Source organism: Gobio gobio, assembly GCF_949357685.1.
Source record: "Gobio gobio genome assembly, chromosome: 23".
NCBI lineage: Eukaryota > Metazoa > Chordata > Actinopteri > Cypriniformes > Gobionidae > Gobio > Gobio gobio.
The window spans coordinates 40,151,576-40,172,439 of NC_137119.1; the positions used below are offsets into that span (position 1 = coordinate 40,151,576).

Below are 20,864 nucleotides of genomic sequence, written 5' to 3' on the forward strand. Positions count from 1 at the left end.
TAATTACAGAAGAAATTTGGGGGGGCTTTCTGCTCAAAACACACTGAATCAGCAAATTCATGTAGAAATAATCCACATAATTATTAGTGAATGTTTGATAGTGAATATTCAAGTAATTTACATTAAGAATGGAGTGAAAATAGCTGTAAATCTAACACAGCTAAACACATTCACACCATCCGTCTGATGATGAAAAAGCACTGGACACACAGGCATATGGAAATGACACTTGTGAGACCCACGAGGGGCACACACACACCTTTAATACAACCAAACATCAGATATACACAGGAAACAACCATAAATACACACATCAAGCCGAAATATTCCCCAGCACGGCACTCGGAACCAGAACCCCGGCCAGTGCACGTCTATTCTTATATATATATATATATCTGTATAGATTTATGTTTATATAAATATCAATTTAAAGGATTTGAGGAGTTTCAAGTACATTTTCATGAACAATATCTTAATAAATAAAAACGAAAATGGACGTTAACAAAAAACTATTCCATTCCACATACAGATTCATCAGTGCGTTTTTCCACTTCACAAACACTTCTTTGACACCAACGTGGAAATTTATAAAACTCCCAAATCACGTGACAGGAAGAGACAGGAACCAGAGGCGTTCGTGCTTTTCCCTCTCTAGCGAAAGAGAACGCGTGATTGGCTAACAGATCGATAGGCAGGAGGGGTGTGGGAAACAAATAGAGAATGAGATCTATTACTTTATAGTTATTATATTTTTTTTCTACACAGACACGACAAAATCACTATATACCGCATTTACAAGAAATCAAAACTATCAAACTGGACGACTGTACACTTTCAGAGATAAAACCAAACGCAAAGCCTGTTTTAATGTGTAGGATTACTTCCTCAATTCATCTAATTTCATTTTAGTTTAAGGTACCATTTATTTATTTTTTTCCCCTTCCCACTTTATTTTTTGCTCCAGGTCCCCCGAGGTGCGGTCCGGCAGCGCTGCATGCGGACTGCCAGTTTATTTGGTTGAGAGAATCAGGGCTACGATGAGGCCGTAGAGACCCAGGACTTCAGCGAAGATCAGAATGAGGATCATGCCCACGAAGAGGCGCGGCTGCTGCGCGGTGCCACGGACGCCCGCATCTCCCACAATGCCGATGGCGAAGCCGGCCGCCAGCCCGCTCAGACCCACACTGAGGCCAGCGCCCAGATGCAGGAAACTCCTGCCACACACACAACAACCACACGCTAGTAACACACATTTATATATAAAATATATAAAGAAAATGCAAAAAAAACACCATAATTTATAAAAATTATTTATAAAAAAAAAAATATATATATAATAATAAATATATATATATATATATATATAAAATGCACAACAACAAAAAAAACATAAAATAAAAATAAATAATTTAGCAAAAATGTATATTCGCGTTTAAAAAACAAAAACAACACAATCGAATCAGTGTTATTTTAGTATCATTGAGATACTATTATAATTTTTATTAATATTTTCCATTTTATTTAAAGCTATAGTCATTTTATTGCGTTTATTTAATTTTTATAATATAGTATAATATAATATATCTGAATCAGTGTAATTTTAGTATCATTGAGATACTATTATAATTTTTATTAATATTTTCCATTTTATTTAAAGCTAGTCATTTTATTGCGTTTATTTAATTTTTATAATATAGTATAATATAATATATCTGAATCAGTGTAATTTTAGTATCATTGAGATACTATTATATTTTTTATTAATATTTTCCATTTTATTTAAAGCTATAGTCATTTTATTGCGTTTATTTAATTTTTATAATATAGTATAATATAATATATCTGAATCAGTGTAATTTTAGTATCACTGAGATACTGTTACAGTTATTAATATTTTAATTTGATTTAAATCTTTAGTCAGTCATTTTTATTTTATTTATTTACATTTTTATAATATAATTTAATATAATATAATATATTTGAATCTGAATCAGTGTTATTTTGGTATCATTGAGATACTATTATAGTTTGTATTGATTTCCATTTTCATTTTATTTAAAGCTTTAGTAATTTTATTGCATTTATTTTATTTTTATAATATAGTATAATATAATATATCTGAATCAGTGTCATTTTAGTATCACTGAGATACTGTTACAGTTTTTAATATTTTCAATTTTATTTAAAGCTTTAGTCAGTCATTTTTATTTTATTTATAATATAATATATCTGAATCAGTGTTATTTTAGTATCATTGAGATACTATTATAGTTTTTATTAATAATTTCCATTTTCATTTTATTTAAAGCTATAGTAATTTTATTGCATTTATTTAATTTTTATAATATAGTATAATATAATATATCTGAATCAGTGTCATTTTAGTATCACTGAGATACTGTTACAGTTATTAATATTTTAATTTGATTTAAAGCTTTAGTCATTTGTATTGTTTATTTAATTTGTATTATTATTTTAAATGTCTATATATTTTTATAGTGCTGTCAAATCGATTAATGACGATTTAATCGCATCTAACATAAAAGTTTGTACATATATATGTATATATACACACACACACACACACACACACTTTTTTTTTTTTTACGTATTGTATTTGATATTTTAACAGTTATTTGATTTTCAGTAATGAAAATGTTTTATGTTTTTGTTAATGATAATATCTCTGCTCAGAGTCTCTAGCAGTGCTGGTGTTGAACTCACTTGTAGAGAGTACTCTTGAATCTTAAAATAATATGCACAAAAAAACAAAATAAAATAAATCATTTAGCAAAAATGTATATTCGCGTTTAAAAAACAAAAACAACACACTAACAGAATTAATCTTTCTACGGTATCAGCAATACAGAGAACTGGTTTTGAAAATTGTGAAAATGTTCTGGAATCAACTACCAAAATATCAACAATTATAATTAATATTATATCATATATCTGAATCAGTGTTATTTTAGTATCATTGAGATACGGTTATAGTTATTAATATTTTCCATTTTATTTTATTTAAAGCTTTAGTCATTTTTAGTGTTTATTTAATTATATTATATTATAAAATTCAATAAACACAATAAAAATGAATAAAGCTTTAAATAAAATGGAAAATATTAATAACTGTAACAGTATCTCAATGATACTAAAATGACACATATCTGAATCAATTATATTATAATAATTATATTATATTATAAAATATAATTATTATAATATCATTTATATAATTTAATATAATATAATTATTATAATATAATTTAATGTAATATATCTGAATCAGTCAATTTTATTTAAAGCTTTAGTCAGTCATTTTTATTTTATATAATATAATATAATTTTTATAATATAATATAATATACTTGAATCTGAATCTGTGTTATTTTAGTATCATTGAGATTATAGTTTTTATTAATATTTTCCATTTTCATTTTATTTAAAGCTATAGTAATTTTATTGCGTTTATTTAATTTTATAATATAATATATATCTGAATCATTGTTATTTTAGTATCACAGATACTGTTACAGTTATTAATATTTTAATTTGATTTAAATCTTTAGTCAGTCATTTTTATTTTATTTATTTACATTTTTATAATATCATTTAATATAATATAATTGAATCTGAATCAGTGTTATTTTGGTATCATTGAGATTATAGTTTTTATTAATATTTTTCATTTTCACTGTATTTAAAGCTATAGTAATTTTTTTGCATTTATTTAATTTTTATAATATAGTATAATATAATATATCTGAATCAGTGTAATTTTAGTATCACTGAGATACTGTTACAGTTATTAATATTTTAATTTGATTTAAAGCTTAAGTCATTTGTATTGTTTATTTAATTTGTATTATTATTTTAAATGTCTATATATTTTTATAGTGCTGTCAAATCGATTAAATCGCATATAACAAACGTTTGTAAATATATATGTATATACACACACACATAGCTGCAATACAATTTTTGAAAAAATGTTTTTTACGTATTGTATTTGATATTTTAACAGTCATTTGATTTTCAGTAATGAAAAATGTTTTATATGTTTTTGTTAAAGGGTTAGTTCACCCAAAAATGAAAATTCTGTCATTAATTACTCACCCTCATGTCGTTCGACACCCGTCAGACCTCCATTCATCTTCAGAACACAAATGAAGATATTTTAGCTGAAATCTGATGGCTCTGAAAGGCCTCCATTGGCTCAATGCACTTTACACTCTCAAGACCCTTAAAAGCTACTAAAGACGTCGTTACAAAGTCCATCTCACTACAGTGGTTCTACAATAACTTTATGAATCGGCGAGAATAGTTTTTGTGCGCAAAAAACCCTAAATAATGACTTACATAGTGATGACGATTTCAAAACACGGCCTCATGAAGCTTCGAAGCGTTATGAATCAGTGAGTCGATTCAGCAGTTTGAATCGCCAAATTTCAGCAGTTTGGCGGTTTGACACGCGATCCGAATCATGAATCGACTCACTGATTCATAACGCTTCGAAGCTTCATGATGCCGTGTTTTGAAATCATCATCTCTATATAAGTCGTTATTTAGTGTTTTTTGCGCACAAAAACTATTCTCGCCGATTCATAAAGTTATTGTAGAACCACTGTAGTGAGATGGACTTTGTAGCGACGTCTTTAGTGCCTTGAGAGTGAACCGTGCCATTGAGCCAATGGAGGCCTTTCAGAGCCATCAGATTTCAACTAAAATATCTTCATTTGTGTCTGAAGATGAACGGAGGTCTTACGGGTGTCGAACGACATGAGGGGAAGTCATTAATGACAGAATTTTCCTTTTTGGGTGAACTAACCCTTTAATGATAATATCCCTGCTCAGAGTCTCTAGCAGTGCTGGTGTTGAACTCACTTGTATAGAGTAATCTTGTCTGAGATGCTGTTGGCGATGAGGACGGCCACCACCAGGCCGTATATAGCAATGATTCCCGCCATGACCACAGGAATGATGGACTTCATGATCAGCTCTGGACGCATCACAGACATGGCGGCGATACCCGTGCCGCTCTTCGCTGTGCCATACGCCGCGCCCAACGCTAGCAGAGACAGACAGAAGCGGGTTACTCTTCTCCTTATTACAGCGGAAATATGAATGTGAAGTGCACTCAAACAGCGAGTCAAATAGTCATATCTATACAATCAGTTGCTCCAAAAGATGCAAAATACATTCAGATTTTCAATAAGAAACTGTAGCTGTGTCATTTTAGTATCACTGATATACTATTATTACTCTTCGCTCTCTATAGCCTTAAATAGCATTATTTGAGTGGACGTCCATTTGTATTGTGTCAGAAAACCATCCTGGACATTATCGAGTGCACTCATTCAATCCCACAATAACGATCCAGCCACGCCACAGAGCGCCACTAACCGTCTTCTATTCAATGACATTATATTTGTCCCAAATCGTCATTAATGTACACTTTGACTTCACCCTGTGCTGCAAGATACGATTAATTTTACAGTGTGAAACATATGATAAACATAGCCCTTTCTAATCTGTCATTTTGCCCTGTTGTGCATTATGGAAATAGTGTGTGGATGTCGTGATCACGCTCACTGTCATGTGCTGCCCCCTACTGGATTCACCAGGTCACAACACACTTCAGTTGACTTCAATAGCACACAATAGTGAGAAGCGATAATGGAAAGGACGAGGAAAAACACACTGAAGTTGGGAAATATGGAAATGCTGATGTTACGCCCTGATCGAGGTAAAGCGTTCAGTGACTGAGGTTAGCAACGATGTCCTTAAACATATCAATTTTGTTAACCACAAACTGACAATACAACGTGTGCGGTACCTCAGAGTTTGTCCTAGATGCGACAAACAGCATTCTGGGTATTTTTAGAGCAGTTTTAATTGGTTGCTACAGGGATTTCTATGGCATTCTGAAATGTTGTGAGTTGTTTGCATAAATCTAGATCATAAAATCATAAATATAAAAACAGTTCTGGTCAACAAAAGTTGAATCCTTGGATGTTTTAGTGGTTTCAAAAAGCTGAATGAGCAATAGTAGAAGTGAAGATTGCATTAGCAAACAGCAATAAAAGACAACACTTTCTATTTTTAGAAAGGATGTTACTCACAATAATACTCATGGAGCCGAATATAATAATTTAAGCACCGGCAGACAAGTGGAATTGAACTTGGGTTCATATAGAAAAATATGGACGTAGTGTCCGTGATGTCACCCGTAGGTTTCTGAAGAGCAGTTTTGAAGCGTAAAAATTGGTTAAGTCAGCCGTCGCCATCTTGTCAGCGCGTTATCGCTCGTCACTCCCGGATAACAGAAAATGGGAAAAGAGGCGGGACGTGGGCGGAGCTGAGGTGACGCGATGACTAACAGACAGCAGACAAACAGCAATCCACCTGTCACTCAAAGTGGCCACGCCCTTAATTATGCAGAACTTTAAGGCTTTATATAATGTAAACGAAAGAGTTATAACAAAATTCATCCCCCTCACAGTCGTCATGAAGGGCAAAATTAGCCGTATAGACCAAACCCACAATGTGTCCCAGACTGTAAACATGTGTTCTTCTGCTGTAAAGTTGGGCATTTTAACATGAGCTCAATGAGATTCTGCTCCTTCTGGAGTCTGTCTCTAGTGGCCAGTCCATGAACTGCAGTTTAAGTCACTTCTGTATCGGCTTCAAGAGAAAGGTGGGGGGGTTAAGGCTTGGTTCAAACCAAGCGTGCCGCACTAGTGTTAAAAACTGAAGCGGCTTTAAGTCTCAATCTCCCCCTGGTGGTTGGTCCCAGTATAGCTCATAAACCCCCTCCGTGTATTCTAATGGACATGAGACAAACCAAACGATCAAATTACACTTCAAATACATTTTTTTTCCCAAAGATGGTTTCTGTCATTTTAGGCAGTTACACAGTATACACCGCTGATTTCACTTCAAGTGTTCGTTTTTTAAATAAGATCAGTTTTAGTTATGTTTTTTTATGCTATAAAAACGGGGATGTGATTGACAGCTGATATTGACGGCTTCTCTGAGTGAAGACACTGAGGCACTAACAGACTTTTTTCGGGAGGAGATTGGAGCTTTAGCTTTAATTTCTACATTTCCATAAATGTTTATTTCACACTCTGCGAGAGTGTGGGCGGGCTTTTGATATCGCGGCTCTACTGCGCAGACTCAGGTGCCAAATTAGCACCATATTCGGACGTTGGCGGCTTCACTTTTCTTCAGTGGAAGGTAGTGAAGACGCGTCGTCCATATTTTTTTTTTACGGTCTATGGTTCAAACCAGGCAACTGACTGTGTCCGTGAATCCTCAGTATTTTGCGGCTGGCTAAGTGTGTAGAGATAGTGTTAATTCTACAGACCTGCACACACACACACACACACACACACACACACACACACACACACACACACACACACACACACACACACACACACGGTTAACCCTCTTCTGCACATTACAGCTCATTCATCCAGGAATCTTACTCTAATCTTAGTTTCCGGGATTAAAGGGTAACCCTGCTGGAAACACAATCCGCATTAACCACGATTACAACTACTACTGCAGCACAGAATCACCCAAACTAGCCAATAACAGAGTGTGTGTGTGTGTGTGTGTGTGTGTGTGTGACAGATGGACTAGTGCGATGAAGAGCTCAATCAATCCTCCAGTGTGCAGATGGCCCCTGTCCAAACACACACTATTGAAGACCAACTCTACCTGCTCTGAGAACAACACAGAGACACAATCAATACCGGTTAAACAGATTTGACCACTTTTACAGGGTAACAAACAAAAACTACCAACGTTTCCTTGAGTTTTTGCAAAGAAAGAACAACCGGTTTCTGTGATGATGATTCATTCATTGCCACATCAGGACCAAAGGCTATTTTCATAGCAAATTAAAGTAATCGTAATAACAATAAAATTAGATATAATATTTTAACAATATAGCAATTACGTAATCGTTATCAGTTTTATCTTTGATAGAAAATCCCAAAAATGTCCATTAATGACATTTCTGGAAAATAAACTGATGCCCAGTATCACTGAAATATGCTATAGCTAAAGTCTTACAACACTCACATGCAGATAATTCACCACTATTGATGTCTTTAGTGACCAATGTGACATTACATGGTTTGATTATGTCTATTTTCAAAGCGTTTAATTTATAACAGGGTCTGGTGATGCATAAATCATGGTAAAACCATCTGCAATTTAGAAACTCAATCACATTTTTTTTCCCAAATGAACAGTTTTGGTTTTGGATAACCCTTGAGAACCAGAATGATGGCATACGGACACATTCAAATGGAGCTCAAGTCCAGACTAGAGAAAACATTCTGACTTAAAGCATTAAAGGTGCAGTGTGTAAATTTTCTACATAACGCTTCATTATGTAAGGTCTTTATACTCCACTGAAAACATAGTTATGTATATTATATTGCATTTCTGTCCATTGATCATCTTAAATATTACACAATGCACCTTTAAGGCCGTTCACACCAAGAACGATAACCATAAAACATCAAAAATCATTCTGAAAGTGATTCCAACGATATTGGTGTAAACACGCCTTTAGTAGTGCAAAACGAAATATAAATCAAAAGAATCAGAAACCTTGTATAATGACTATTTTAGCTTGACATGACGTATTTGTAGCATGATGCGCGCCGCGCACACAAATGGAAATTAATATAATCTTATGGACAATAACTGATATAATAATGACTGATTATATAAATATACTGGAAATTATTTGTGCCTTATTTTAAACTATATTTACTCAAAACAAATGCTTAATTGAAAAAAAAAAGTGCACTATCCGTGAACAAGTTGCCAGGTAGATTTTGCAACTGACAGAAAGGGCAACAAAACACTTTTTTAATCAGCCAAAGTTATTTTCTGATACCAAAAATCTCAATAAGGCCAAATATCAGTCGATTAATCAGCTTGTTTGTCTATCACAGTTCATCCCTACTACAGACATGACATATAGTCCTGAAGACAGCCATTTTGTTCTGCTATATACCCGGCTTTACATACACATTTATATAGTAAAAGACGCTTTTCTGAGAGACTTGCACAGGACTACATAGACAGAGCTGGGACGAGATGCCAAATCAGGAGACATCTGACAGATGAAAGAGCGCAACTCAAATTAGCTTCAGCTCTTCCAGAGACACAGCAGAAATCCTCTGAGCGCATCACGTCTGTAAGTCACAACACTCATCAAGTCACTGTTTTCCACCAGTAAATATAGTGTAGATTAAATCAGCCGAGTCTGAATGACTAGTGCCATCAGGGATTCACAGAATAACTCATTTCCTCCATGTGGAAATCAAGATGAACTTCTGACATAAAACATACCTGTTCCATCTGACATCTAATTTAGTCAATACGGGACATTTAAAGGCACGATATGTAAGATTTTTGGATTGAAACACCCAAAAACCACTAGAACAGTGTTATTTATTTTGTTGACTTGTGTACATTATCCCAAATGTTTCCAAGAATGTTTAAATCCAGAGAAATTAGCAATTTTAACCAGGACTCGGACCGTGTCCGTGTGTCGCCTATCAATGACATCATATCCGTGTTACCTTCGATCTCCGGTTTTATTTTGTAGAAACCATGGAAACACCAAAGATGCTTTAATATGTGTTTTATTAGACAGGAGAGCAACTGTTTGGATCATTGATGAACAACTGATCATTGTTCTCCAGCTCAACACAGTTAGTCTTATTGTTTAAATCTGGTGTTCTTGATTTACCGCAAGTACAGCGTTTCCCACACATAGATTAATTTGTCTTATACTACGGGGCCGTTGAATGCTTGAATCTGATTGGCTGATGAACGTTCTGAGGTGTGCAATTATTTTCTGGGAGATGCACAGTGAACGTAGTTCCAGGCAGCTCTCTTGACCGCATTACAGTTCCATATCACTGCGCATAGTTAACTGTAATAACGGAAATTGCAGGACTAAAAAACAACATGACAGACGATTTTCCTAAAGTAAATCGTAATATTTACAGTGAATATAAAACGTTCAACAACTGGGCGGCAGCAGTATTATACAGTCCAGATGAAAACCAAAAAACGGAAGCGGACATCAAAGGCAAGCTTTTCAGTCTCATTACTGAAATCACACGTGCTCGCACACGCACTACAGTTTGCACAAAAAGGTGTTGTCAAGCATTCTCTCTCTCTCTCTCTCTCTCTCTCTCATAACTTTATTAATAACTGCAGTAGAATGCTATCAACGGCTCAAGCCTTCGTTAACAGCTTTAAAATGACATTTCGGAACTAGCAAAAGAGCTGTAGGATGAGACGCGGAAGAAATAGTCCTACTCAAAATAGCGATTTAAGTACAAAAACCGAACGAATCCCTTTAAATATATAATCGGATCGATGTCTTGAGGTGTGGTAACCGTAGTATAAGCGGAATAATTGACTCCGGGCCGTTCAATTATTAGAATGATAATGCACTCCCGAGGTGTATTTTTACTATACAGGTATTTGCAGCAATTTTTATCACGTCAAACATACTTACAGTATCATTTTATTATGGAGAGTGTTGGAGATGCAACATTGTTAACATTAATGTTTTTCTTGTATTTAGCCCTCAGGTATTACTTATTAATTGGTCACACTTGTACTCATTGGTGGTCAAATGTGACAGAACACCTTAGCCATTTTTCAATTAAATAAATGTTATATATTTTAGTTTAATAATAATTAATGGAAATTGAGGATATCTTTTGGTACTAAATAGGCCTACTATTTGTGCAATAATTATAGTCCATTAATGACCCCTTAAAATATTTTGTATTATTTATTTTACAATTAGTGTAGTAATTAAGGTTAAAATAGAGAATTCCAATGCAAATTAGAGTCATTTCCAGTGGCTGGAAAAATAATCATTTTCATTTGTAAAGCCATGGTTTATAGGTGCTAGGGCTGTCAAAATTGCTCAAAAATGACGTTCGAATATTCCCTCTAAAAAAAGCACGAATATTCGAACTATTCGAACATCTGGTTGCGCATTTTATCAATGACGCGCATTACGTCAATAACAGGATAAATGAATACAAAGACACATAACTACTTATATAGGTAGTCTATTTAAGTTTAAACATATTTGACAACGTATTACCTACACAAAAACAAGTAAATCAACTAATGGCTAAAGACCGCAGACCTCACTCTCTCTCGCCCTCACGCTCTCTGCTCATAACGGCTTAAATGAACACACACATTTTGAGGCTGATCAAGAGTTTTGTGCAAGCAATTTAAGGTCGCGACTCTTGTCCCAAATATAGCAGGCTTCATTCAGTGATTGAAACAAATATTAATATAAGTTTTACAGCATATTATTGAACGCTCCGAGCGAGCTGTGCTGTGGTAAACATGGAACTTTTCTTTGACATGAAACGGAAAATAATCAAACCAGTGGAAGCAGTGCATTTATCCTTTATTCATGCAATATCTATTCAGTCAGTACCTCGGTTCCACTGCTTGACAGAACTCCAGCCTGCCCCATCCACGACACTGATCGCTCTCTCATGTCCTTACAAATTAACAAAATTAATTTCTCCGTTATGGCCTCGCGTGTTGCAGACAGAGAGCTTGTGGCGGGCGATGCAAAGTAAGGCTGGTCCAGTTTGCACATACAAATTAGTTGCTTATATGTACAAAACGAGCCTACAAAAGCATAAAAAAGCTCGTTTCATAAAGAAAAGTTCACGAAACTAAGTGAAAACTCACTAAAGTGTTTAGTGAAATTAGGAAACATTTAGATATCATAAATTGAGTTGTATAAGTTAACGTTACATTTCTACATACATTTTGTTCTCATGTCACAAGTTATATCAAGGTTTATTTTGATCTGTTTTACATGATTCTTTTGTGGTGTGGTTTTCGGTGAAGTGTACTAAAATAAATATCGTCACCTGTGTACATTAGCCCACTTCTTCTCGACGCTTTTCCTGATAGTTTATAGAATAATTACTCCGAGTCGCCATCTGTCGTTTCAAAGAAAAGCACAACGGCGAGCGCGTCAAATATAAACACCTCGTCCGTTTGGGGAGGAGCGCGCGCAGTCAGCGGAGGCTCGCGCTCTGGAGACGGGCCAAAGTACACAAGGCTTCAGGCGCGCTAGCGCCCACTCGCAAAGCAGACAGTCACGCCTCTACTACCGCGGGCGTTTCCCCCCCCCCCATTTTTTATTTATTCGAATATTAATTTTCACCTTCGAAATTCGTTTTTTAAAAACTATTCGAATATATATTCGAATTTAGAATATTCGTTTACAGCCCTAATAGGTGCCTGTATGGCTCTTTAATAAATATACATGCATCTAGTCTGGTTGCTCAAAAAAAGTATTGCAGATCATAACTGCTTACTTATTTTTAGCATGATCAAACACTAGATTTCTTTAAATGTGAAATTTTAAAAAGTTAATAACTTACATCCTAGTATTTTTAATGATACTTATACAAGCACACACAAGTGAATATTAATGAATGCAAGCTAATAAAAACAAAAGTGCACAAAAGGGCAAACTTATTTTTCCTTATATGTAAAGTAGGCTATATACATTGACTGAATCAAGATCGAAATTGATATTTGTGCCCGATATTTGTATATATCGAAATCGATATTTGTGCCTCCCCACCCCCATCCCATGCCACCGCCCGTCCGCCACCACAAATTGGTTTCTAATCTGTGGGAAACACTGGAGTACCATGTTTTACCATCCCTAATATTGATCTCTTACTGCAGTGTCAACAAGTGTCTCACCGAGTGAACGCACAGAGAAACAGAAAAAGCGGAAGCGGCAACTGTGGCATAATAAAAGCTCTGTGAAATCCAGCCGTCATCAAGCGATGCCTTTGTTTTGAATGAGCGACCTCTAGCAGCGAAAAATTACATACTGTGCCTTTTAGGGATGGCTCGATACCACAATTTTGTCTTCGGTACGGTACCACAATCTAATACCGAAGTACCGATATTAAATCGATACCATACAGGGTCTGAATTTTGATGCGGGTATTGCGCATAATTTTACTCACTCTCGCAAGTTTTGGGTTTATGAAGCGGGAAATTACCGCAAATGTTCATTATTAAATTAATCAACAAAGATTGTCACATCAATCAGTCATTTGGAAACTTTTTTGTAAGTAATTTCAGCATTACACCTCATCGCACCTGCACTATAAAAGCAATTTGCGCGCTCAGATTCAACACTTGCGGGACAGCTGACGGAAATCCCTGCCCACGTCTTTTTAAACCTCGCCAATTTGAACATGCAAGCGATTTTATAGCATTTCGTAACACATATGGGATGAGAGCTCTTTAAGAGTTTTCTTTCCGCTCATGCCAACAACAAACACACACACACACACGCCTAAAGAGCTCGCGCATTCCAAATTAAGTTGTTTTTCCTCAGTCAAATACACACAAAATTATGTCAAAAATGTCAATCTTTAGTGAGTAGTTACATAAACACAGTTGGTTATGTCTTTCGCGGATGTAAATAGTGCAATAGGATGCGTGCAAAAATATTATGAGGTCTAAACATCACTGGTTGAAACGAACGCTGGAGATTTCTTTATATTTAAACAATACGATCTTATGTATGTGCGTTAATCAGTGTTAAAAGAAAAAAGTCTAAATTAGATCGTTAGAATTATGCCCTCACCTGTCGATCTCTTAATGTCTTACAAGTCAGGAATTAAGTGGCAGATGCTTGGCAAGGTTTGATGGTTCTTCAGCAGTTTTATAAGCAAAGTAATTCCAAATTTCACGTCTACTCTCTTTATTAATGAGCTTTGTGCGTGTTGAGTGAGATTCAACTGCTGTATTCATCTTGTTCTGTTGCCACATTTGCCGGTTTCACGTCAGTTTGGGTAGCGCGCTGCCACCTAGCGGTGAACTTAGGAACAGCAGCATATACCGAAATGAGCAAAATCATGATATCGTACCGTTTTAAATAAAATATATACCGGTATTTTTCCAGTACCGGTATACCGCGCATCCCTAGTGCCTTTAATTACATGTTTTGGGTTCAATATAAGCTAAGCCCTATCAACAGCATAATTACCACCAAAAACTATTTCAAGATCTTTCACTTAAAAACTTAAATCACAATTAAAGTAATGCATCCGTAATGAAAGTAAATGCGTCTCTTGAAGCCAATACGGAAGTGACTTAAACTGCAGTTCATGGACTGGCCACTAGAGACAGACTCCAGAAGGAGCAGAATCTCATTGAGCTCATGTTAAAATGACCAACTTAAATTTCTGCATAATTAAGGGCGTGGCCACTTTGAGTGACAGGTGGATAGCCGTTTGTCTGCTGTCTGTTAGTCATCGCGTCACCTCAGCTCCGCCCACGTCCCGCCTCTTTGCCCATTTTCGGTTATCCGGGAGTGACGCGCTTACCCTACTTTGCGCTTCAAAACTGCTCTTCAAAATCCTATGGGTGACGTTACGGACACTACGTCCATATTGTTTTACAGTCTATGGTTTTCACACATACAAATGTTTATTTGAGCTATAAAGAACCCAGAACATTCTTTAAAACAGCAATATTTGACATTTTTGTGGAAGCAATAGGATATACAACATAAAGGGCGGAGCTTGTTTTATCCACCCTGAATAAACTGGATCATAAAGGAGGCGTTACATACTACAGTGAAGCCAGATGGACGAAGGGGAGGAGCTGGAAATAAGAGGGCTTGGTGATGTCAGCTAAAATGGACGTCGTCTGAGAGGAGGAGCGATTTATGAAGACAACCATGCTGTTTTTAAGCACAAAAAAGGCCTGTTTCCATAATGAATAATGATTATGGTCTGTTGGTGTGGATGCTCATGCTCATATAGTTATCTTTATAGTCATTATTAAGATGCAAAACATGAATTACTAATTTAAATCAAGTTTTGATGTTTATTTTAATGGTAAATAGGACAGCCGTATTCGGTGTTCCACATCTAAAGTAGCAGAATCCCTGAAATATCTAAATAATAAATCAACTTCAGCTCTTTCTTCTCTAAGCTTCACTCTCATGTTCAGTGACGAACTGAAACCGGGAACCTTTACTCACAAAGACACGGATGAGAGAGAGAGAGACATGTTTCCTGAGCTCAGTGCCGTTCTCATTAAGAAAGCCGCTCAATCTCAAATACACGGGCCTGGCAGAGCATCTACTGACCTCACTTGAGAGAAAAATTCATTCTCTCCAGCACTGTAAGCATTTCAAACAAACACACACCAGCTGCTGCATTCGTTTGTTTGCATTACTGACGCTGACGTAGAGATAACATTACAGATAGAGAGAGCAAACAGGCCTGAAGTGCCGTCTTACAGTCCAGCAGAGAACACACAGCATGAAGCCTTGTGCTGGGAATAAACACAGATGCATTTGATCATGTCGTGATGTCCCTCCCTACTGTAATTTGCACGTACATTTCAGCGGCGCACTATTTCTGCAGCATCAACCTGAAAATTTGTGGGAAATTATGGTCGATTTGCATTTCAATTGGATTTTTATATATTTAAAAAACACCAGATCTGATGCTGAATGGAGAGAGTGATTTTTTTAAATCTATTTCTGGGTCGTCTTTCATCTTCTGTGATGGATGGTACAGAAGCATCCTGCTCATCATCACTGATTTAATGACTAAAAAGTCAATCTTAATATAATATCTTTCGGAATACCTTGCCGTTCGTGGTTAATTTAACAAAATAACCCAATAAATCAATAAATATCACACTATTAATATAATTATCTAATGCACAACTGTCAGGCTGCACCTTAAATTCAATAATTCAGCCTCTAAATCCAAACAAACCTAAGTAATGATCAATACTTACAAAAAAAAAAAAACCTGTGCAATAATCCCTTGCCATTTATGTCCCTTGCATAAAGATTATAATCTCTAAATCTACCCAAACCAGGGAATTTCATCCCATAGTTGGTTAAACCAAAGGCTTGTATCCCTACAGCAGCATTTGCTGGCATGTAGATGAACATATCTGACATTTTATGATCAAAGTACATGCATTGCAATAGTATCACTAACTAATAAATAATTCTAATAATAAATGCAACATTTCACCAGCATTATTTTTCAGCTAGCACATGCATGGTAACCATAAAGACATCATCTGCATGTGAATGTAGACGTTAAGAAAGTGTTTTATTTAATATATATATAGACGATTTATTTTCTTTTTTTATACAATATTTTGCACGATAATAGGAATAATGGAACCAGCACTGACAGGATTGGATTATAATCCCGCAGACATCATTTTGTTGTTGATTATTACATCTTAAAAATAAAAAAATCTTAAATAAGCGTATATGCTTTCGCATTAATAATAAATAATATAATTAGAATGACATTTTATCAGATATGAAGAATAATGTGACCTCCACAGGGAGATCAAAGAATCAAGACGCAAATTACGCAATTCTAAATGATATACATATTAATCAATAAATGTTTAAGAAATGTGTTAAATATTTTACCGCTGAAGACCATCGCTGCTGATGCGCCCATCACTGCGAAGAACGGTGAGTATTCAGGGCTTCCCGACGACATTATTCCTCTATTTTCACCTCAAATCCCCAGTAACACCGAACTAATACTGCTGGACACAAGCAGAACCGTACAAACTGACGAGTACCGGGCTCTGAGGATAAAGAGTTTGGTAGAGAACAATGGTTTTAAATCTCAATCAAATGATGGAAACTGCTTGTCACGGATCCTGTCGGATGAATCTGCGGTACAAAATGGCTGAAAGTGTCACCTGACACACCGTGAGGAAAATACCATCCGACTCCTAGAGGGGGAGGACAAATATAAAACATAGGGATACGCCGGTATACTTTTTCTAATAGAGCCCGAGAGCAAATGTAAAACTAAAAAAGTAATAAATCGTTCAATATAACGCATATGGGTGCAATGCAGACAGCGATTTAAAGGTTTTGTGCTTTCGTGGCCTCCCCCATTTGTAGTGAGAATAGTACGCTCCGCTGCGGGCTTTCCCTTTAATACTGAAGATGTTCAAATCCTTAGAATAGAAATCATGCGTTTTATAATCTGGGTATTAACATTGTATACTCTTAAATGTATTTAATATGTCCCCTATTATTTGAGATGGTGGTTTATTACAACCCTTAGTCTCCATGGTAGCTACGCGTGTGGTAGCTACAGATTTTCCCTCATGAATTAACACGTACGCAATCTAATGTAAAATAGTGCGTTTTAAAATCCACGTATTAAGCATGTTTTTATGCAATAATGTTACTTATAATGCATTATTTGCTAAATGATGGCAACAACGTATAACTGTTCGTTTGAATGTGCAACATTAACGTAATTGTATTCATTATATTTGAATATAACCGTTACAGGAGACGCTTTTTGGGCGTAGGATTACTATTCACATTGTAGGCGCGACACATTTAAAGGGGTTTTATTATTCAAAAATATAATTTTGGTTTATTTAACGGCCTCCAGATATTCTATGATGTTTATAATAAAGCTTCTTTATAATAAAGGGATATTATGTCACCCACGCAGTGAGGTGTGATGCAGTGGATGAGGATTCCCGAGATGAAGGTCATTCTGGGCAGTGACGTCAAGCGCAGGCCACGCCCATCGCACTCTGTGTCAGCAAGAATTTAACGAGACTGTGCTCTATACACATATATCACCTATTAATATGTTAATAAACATGAGCAGATACAGTGTGGTGTAGATAAATGTTTATTTAATGTGCATTTTATTCCCACACTATAATGCTATATATTTTTTAATGTAATATATAGGCTTTATAACGTAAATCAAATATTTATATATAAGTATTTTATCATTTAAATAATATTTAATATATAATAATGATATATTACATACATAAACATATATTCAAATGTTTAAAACTCAAATATAATACGTTATTTAATATTTTAAATAGAAATATAATAATAAATTGCATTATCTATTGTAATCAAGCCATATTTAATTCGAGAGTCAGTCTGCCTGATGGACACATGTTGTTCAGGAAACATGAGGGAAGATCAATTAGTCTGGTCTGATTTAGCCAAAGGGAGAATCTGTGATATAAGGTCAAACACACACACACACACACGAGACCATATGTGAGACCAGATGAGAGTTAAGAATGATTTTAGTGAATAGTATTGGGTTATAGATGAGTTAGGGAGGAAAATAACTGCTGTGTAGTAAATGTACTGTATACATTTGGATTAAAAGCAGATCATTCAAAATATTAATTTGCGAATTACAGGGAAAGTTTATCTTTTGAATGTCCATTTCTGAAAACAGATTTCTAGAGACTGCACCCACGAAAAATGCATTTATATCCAATTAACGTTTTTAGTGTACAACTAAATAAATGTGTATTCACTATATGTACATGTTTAAATGCACAATTCTGTGACATTTCCTAGTTTTCCATGACTGTGGGAGCTTTTGTTGCGTAATAAACAAGGACTAGACAGTTCCATGCATTAAAAAACTGAAAACAACAACAGGATTGACACAGGTTTTATTCTTCATTAGAACGGTTCAATCTGCCCTGCATAGGAGAAACAGTCCTTCACAACTTCTATGAGCAGATGCTAGATTACTACATGTTTGACACTATCCTTTAGGGCTGTTACCCAAATGTTCTGCACGTTTAAGACTTGTTAAACAAACACACCTGCTCCACCTGAACGAGACGCACAACGTACAAACACAACACTTGATATGGTAATACACCACAATGTACATACACACACTCCTTAACAAGAGAGCTTCAAATATCCTTACTGATACACATAGAAACTGAAATCAAACAATATATTACTGATATGAATTCATAGATGACTTACTAACATTCGGCAACTTAAAATAGGCTCAATAAGTGCAAAGAAAAGGATAAATCATCAAATGTAATACTTCCACTTAAAATAGTGCTGATTATGCCGTCATACATTTAACTCAAGCAAAGACCCATTAAATGATTAACAAAACAAACACTGAATCTCTACTACACTTTACAATGCGATTCAAAACCATGGTTCATTAATATTCGGACGGAGATATGGTACATTACATTCCATTGCTGAAATTAACAAACAAACTACAAATGAAGATTGTCATCATTTACAGCATCCGCCCTTATATTGTCCCAAACCAGCATGACTTTCCGTCTCATGTGGAGCACAAAAGGAAACGTTCACTTTGTTCTTTTGGTGTGCACTAAAGCTGTCAAGCTCCATAAAGCAAGTAGTTTGTGCACTATATTTAAGAGCAAGTCAAAAGCAAGTGTGGTGTGAGGAACAGAATGTCCCGCTGCAGATCTCAAATCTCAAGCGCATATTCGAGTCTGGTTTGAAATCGTGAATATGCAAATATGCAAATGAGATCTAGTGTCTGTTTACAAATGCTACAAAAAACATGAAGTAGTGAAACATTTTTTTTGTGTCCTTTTAAGAACTTGACAGTCCTGATCAAATACTCAAAAAATTGGTTTTAGAAGGGTAAACTTAAATTAAACAAATTTGTTCAATTCAATTCACTTTTATGAGTTTTTAGAATTTTTTTTTTTTTATTGTTTTGTTTTATGAATTTAGACAAATTTAAATTTAAATGAAACTGGGCTGGGATTTCCCAGAATGCTCAAAAGGGAGATTAAATGCTAAAATTAAGTGTTATATAATGTTTTTTTGTGCCAGATTAATATTAAGGAGAGGATTTAGTAAACTGTAAACCCGAACAAGTTGGCAAAACTCAAAAAAAATTGAGGAAATCAGTTATTAAGAAATGTAAAGTTTAGGAGAGCAGAACTGGCAGATTTTTATTTTGTACTCGTATGTTTTAATTTCTCTTAACTTGAAATAATTGAGCAAGCCAATTCATACATTTAACTTAAAATGATCATGTAATCTCCATTAAAATATTTTTAGTAGGCTATAACTAGCTTGGCTAGCTTTAACTAGCTAATTTAATAAATGCTACCTTGCTAATTGGTAACACATTTTGATAACATTAGCATAGCATTTCTGAATGAGAACAGCAACATTTAACATAGGCCAATATCTGTTCTCAATCTAAGCTCATGCTCCTCTCGTCACCCTGATGGTAACCCTACAAAAACCCAACATAACGTAATAAACTAGCATAACAAAACATTAAACACTACTAAATCATTTACTGTCCCTTTTGAGTGTCATGGCAAAGCATGCTGGGAAATTAAAATCCCAGCCCAGTTTCAGTTAAATTTACGTTTGTCTAAATTAAAAGAAACAAGTTTATGAAACTCAAAACAATGAAACAATTCAGATTACTTAAAATGTGTCAGTTGTGTACACTCAAAAGAAAAAACAAGCTCTATGTACTCATAAAAGTGATTTTTTTTTTTTTGCGTGAAGTGAATTTACAGTGTAGTGTTTTAATGTTTTGCTATGCTAATTTTTTTTTACCATCATGGTGACGAGTGGAGCATGAGCTTGGTTTGAGAACAGATGTAAAACTAAAAATATTTAAATTGAGATTACATGATCATTTTAAGTTAAATGTATGAATTGTCTTACTCAAATATTTCAAGTTAAGAGTAATTAAAACGTATGAGTACAAAATAAAAACCTGCCAGTTATGCTTATTTAAACTTTGAATTTCTTAACTTAAAAATGTCGATGTAACTGATTAACTCAATTGTTTTGAATTTTGCCAACTTATTTGGGTTTACAGTGCATTGCATGAAAAAAGCAGCTGCGTTATTCTGCAAAATCTCTCCTTTTTGTGCTCAACAGAAGAAAGTAAGTGATACAG

At 35.0% G+C, this 20,864-nt stretch overlaps 1 protein-coding gene across 1 annotated transcript; it reads right to left on the reverse strand.

The window, feature by feature from the left end:
* Window positions 1-219: 219 nt before the first annotated feature.
* Window positions 220-16,808, reverse strand: atp6v0cb (ATPase H+ transporting V0 subunit cb). The gene is made up of 3 exons (XM_079806071.1): window positions 16,550-16,808; window positions 4,885-5,068; window positions 220-1,214 (listed from the first exon to the last, which is right to left on the reverse strand). The coding sequence occupies exons 1-3, from the start codon at window positions 16,620-16,622 to the stop codon at window positions 1,010-1,012; spliced, it is 462 nt and encodes a 153-aa protein (XP_079662197.1). The 5' UTR covers window positions 16,623-16,808; the 3' UTR covers window positions 220-1,009.
* Window positions 16,809-20,864: the final 4,056 nt, after the last annotated feature.

What these genes read in the sequence shown, in the direction of transcription:
- atp6v0cb (XM_079806071.1), bottom strand. Translation starts at nt 16,622, where the DNA reads ATGTCGTCGGGAAGCCCTGAATACTCACCGTTCTTCGCAGTGATGGGC. An exon ending in AGCAGCGATGGTCTTCAGCG is followed by an intron (nt 5,069 to 16,549) that starts GTAAAATATTTA and finishes TGTCTCTGCTAG; the next exon opens with CGTTGGGCGCGGCGTATGGC. An exon ending in GACAAGATTACTCTATACAA is followed by an intron (nt 1,215 to 4,884) that starts GTGAGTTCAACA and finishes TGTGTGTGGCAG; the next exon opens with GAGTTTCCTGCATCTGGGCG.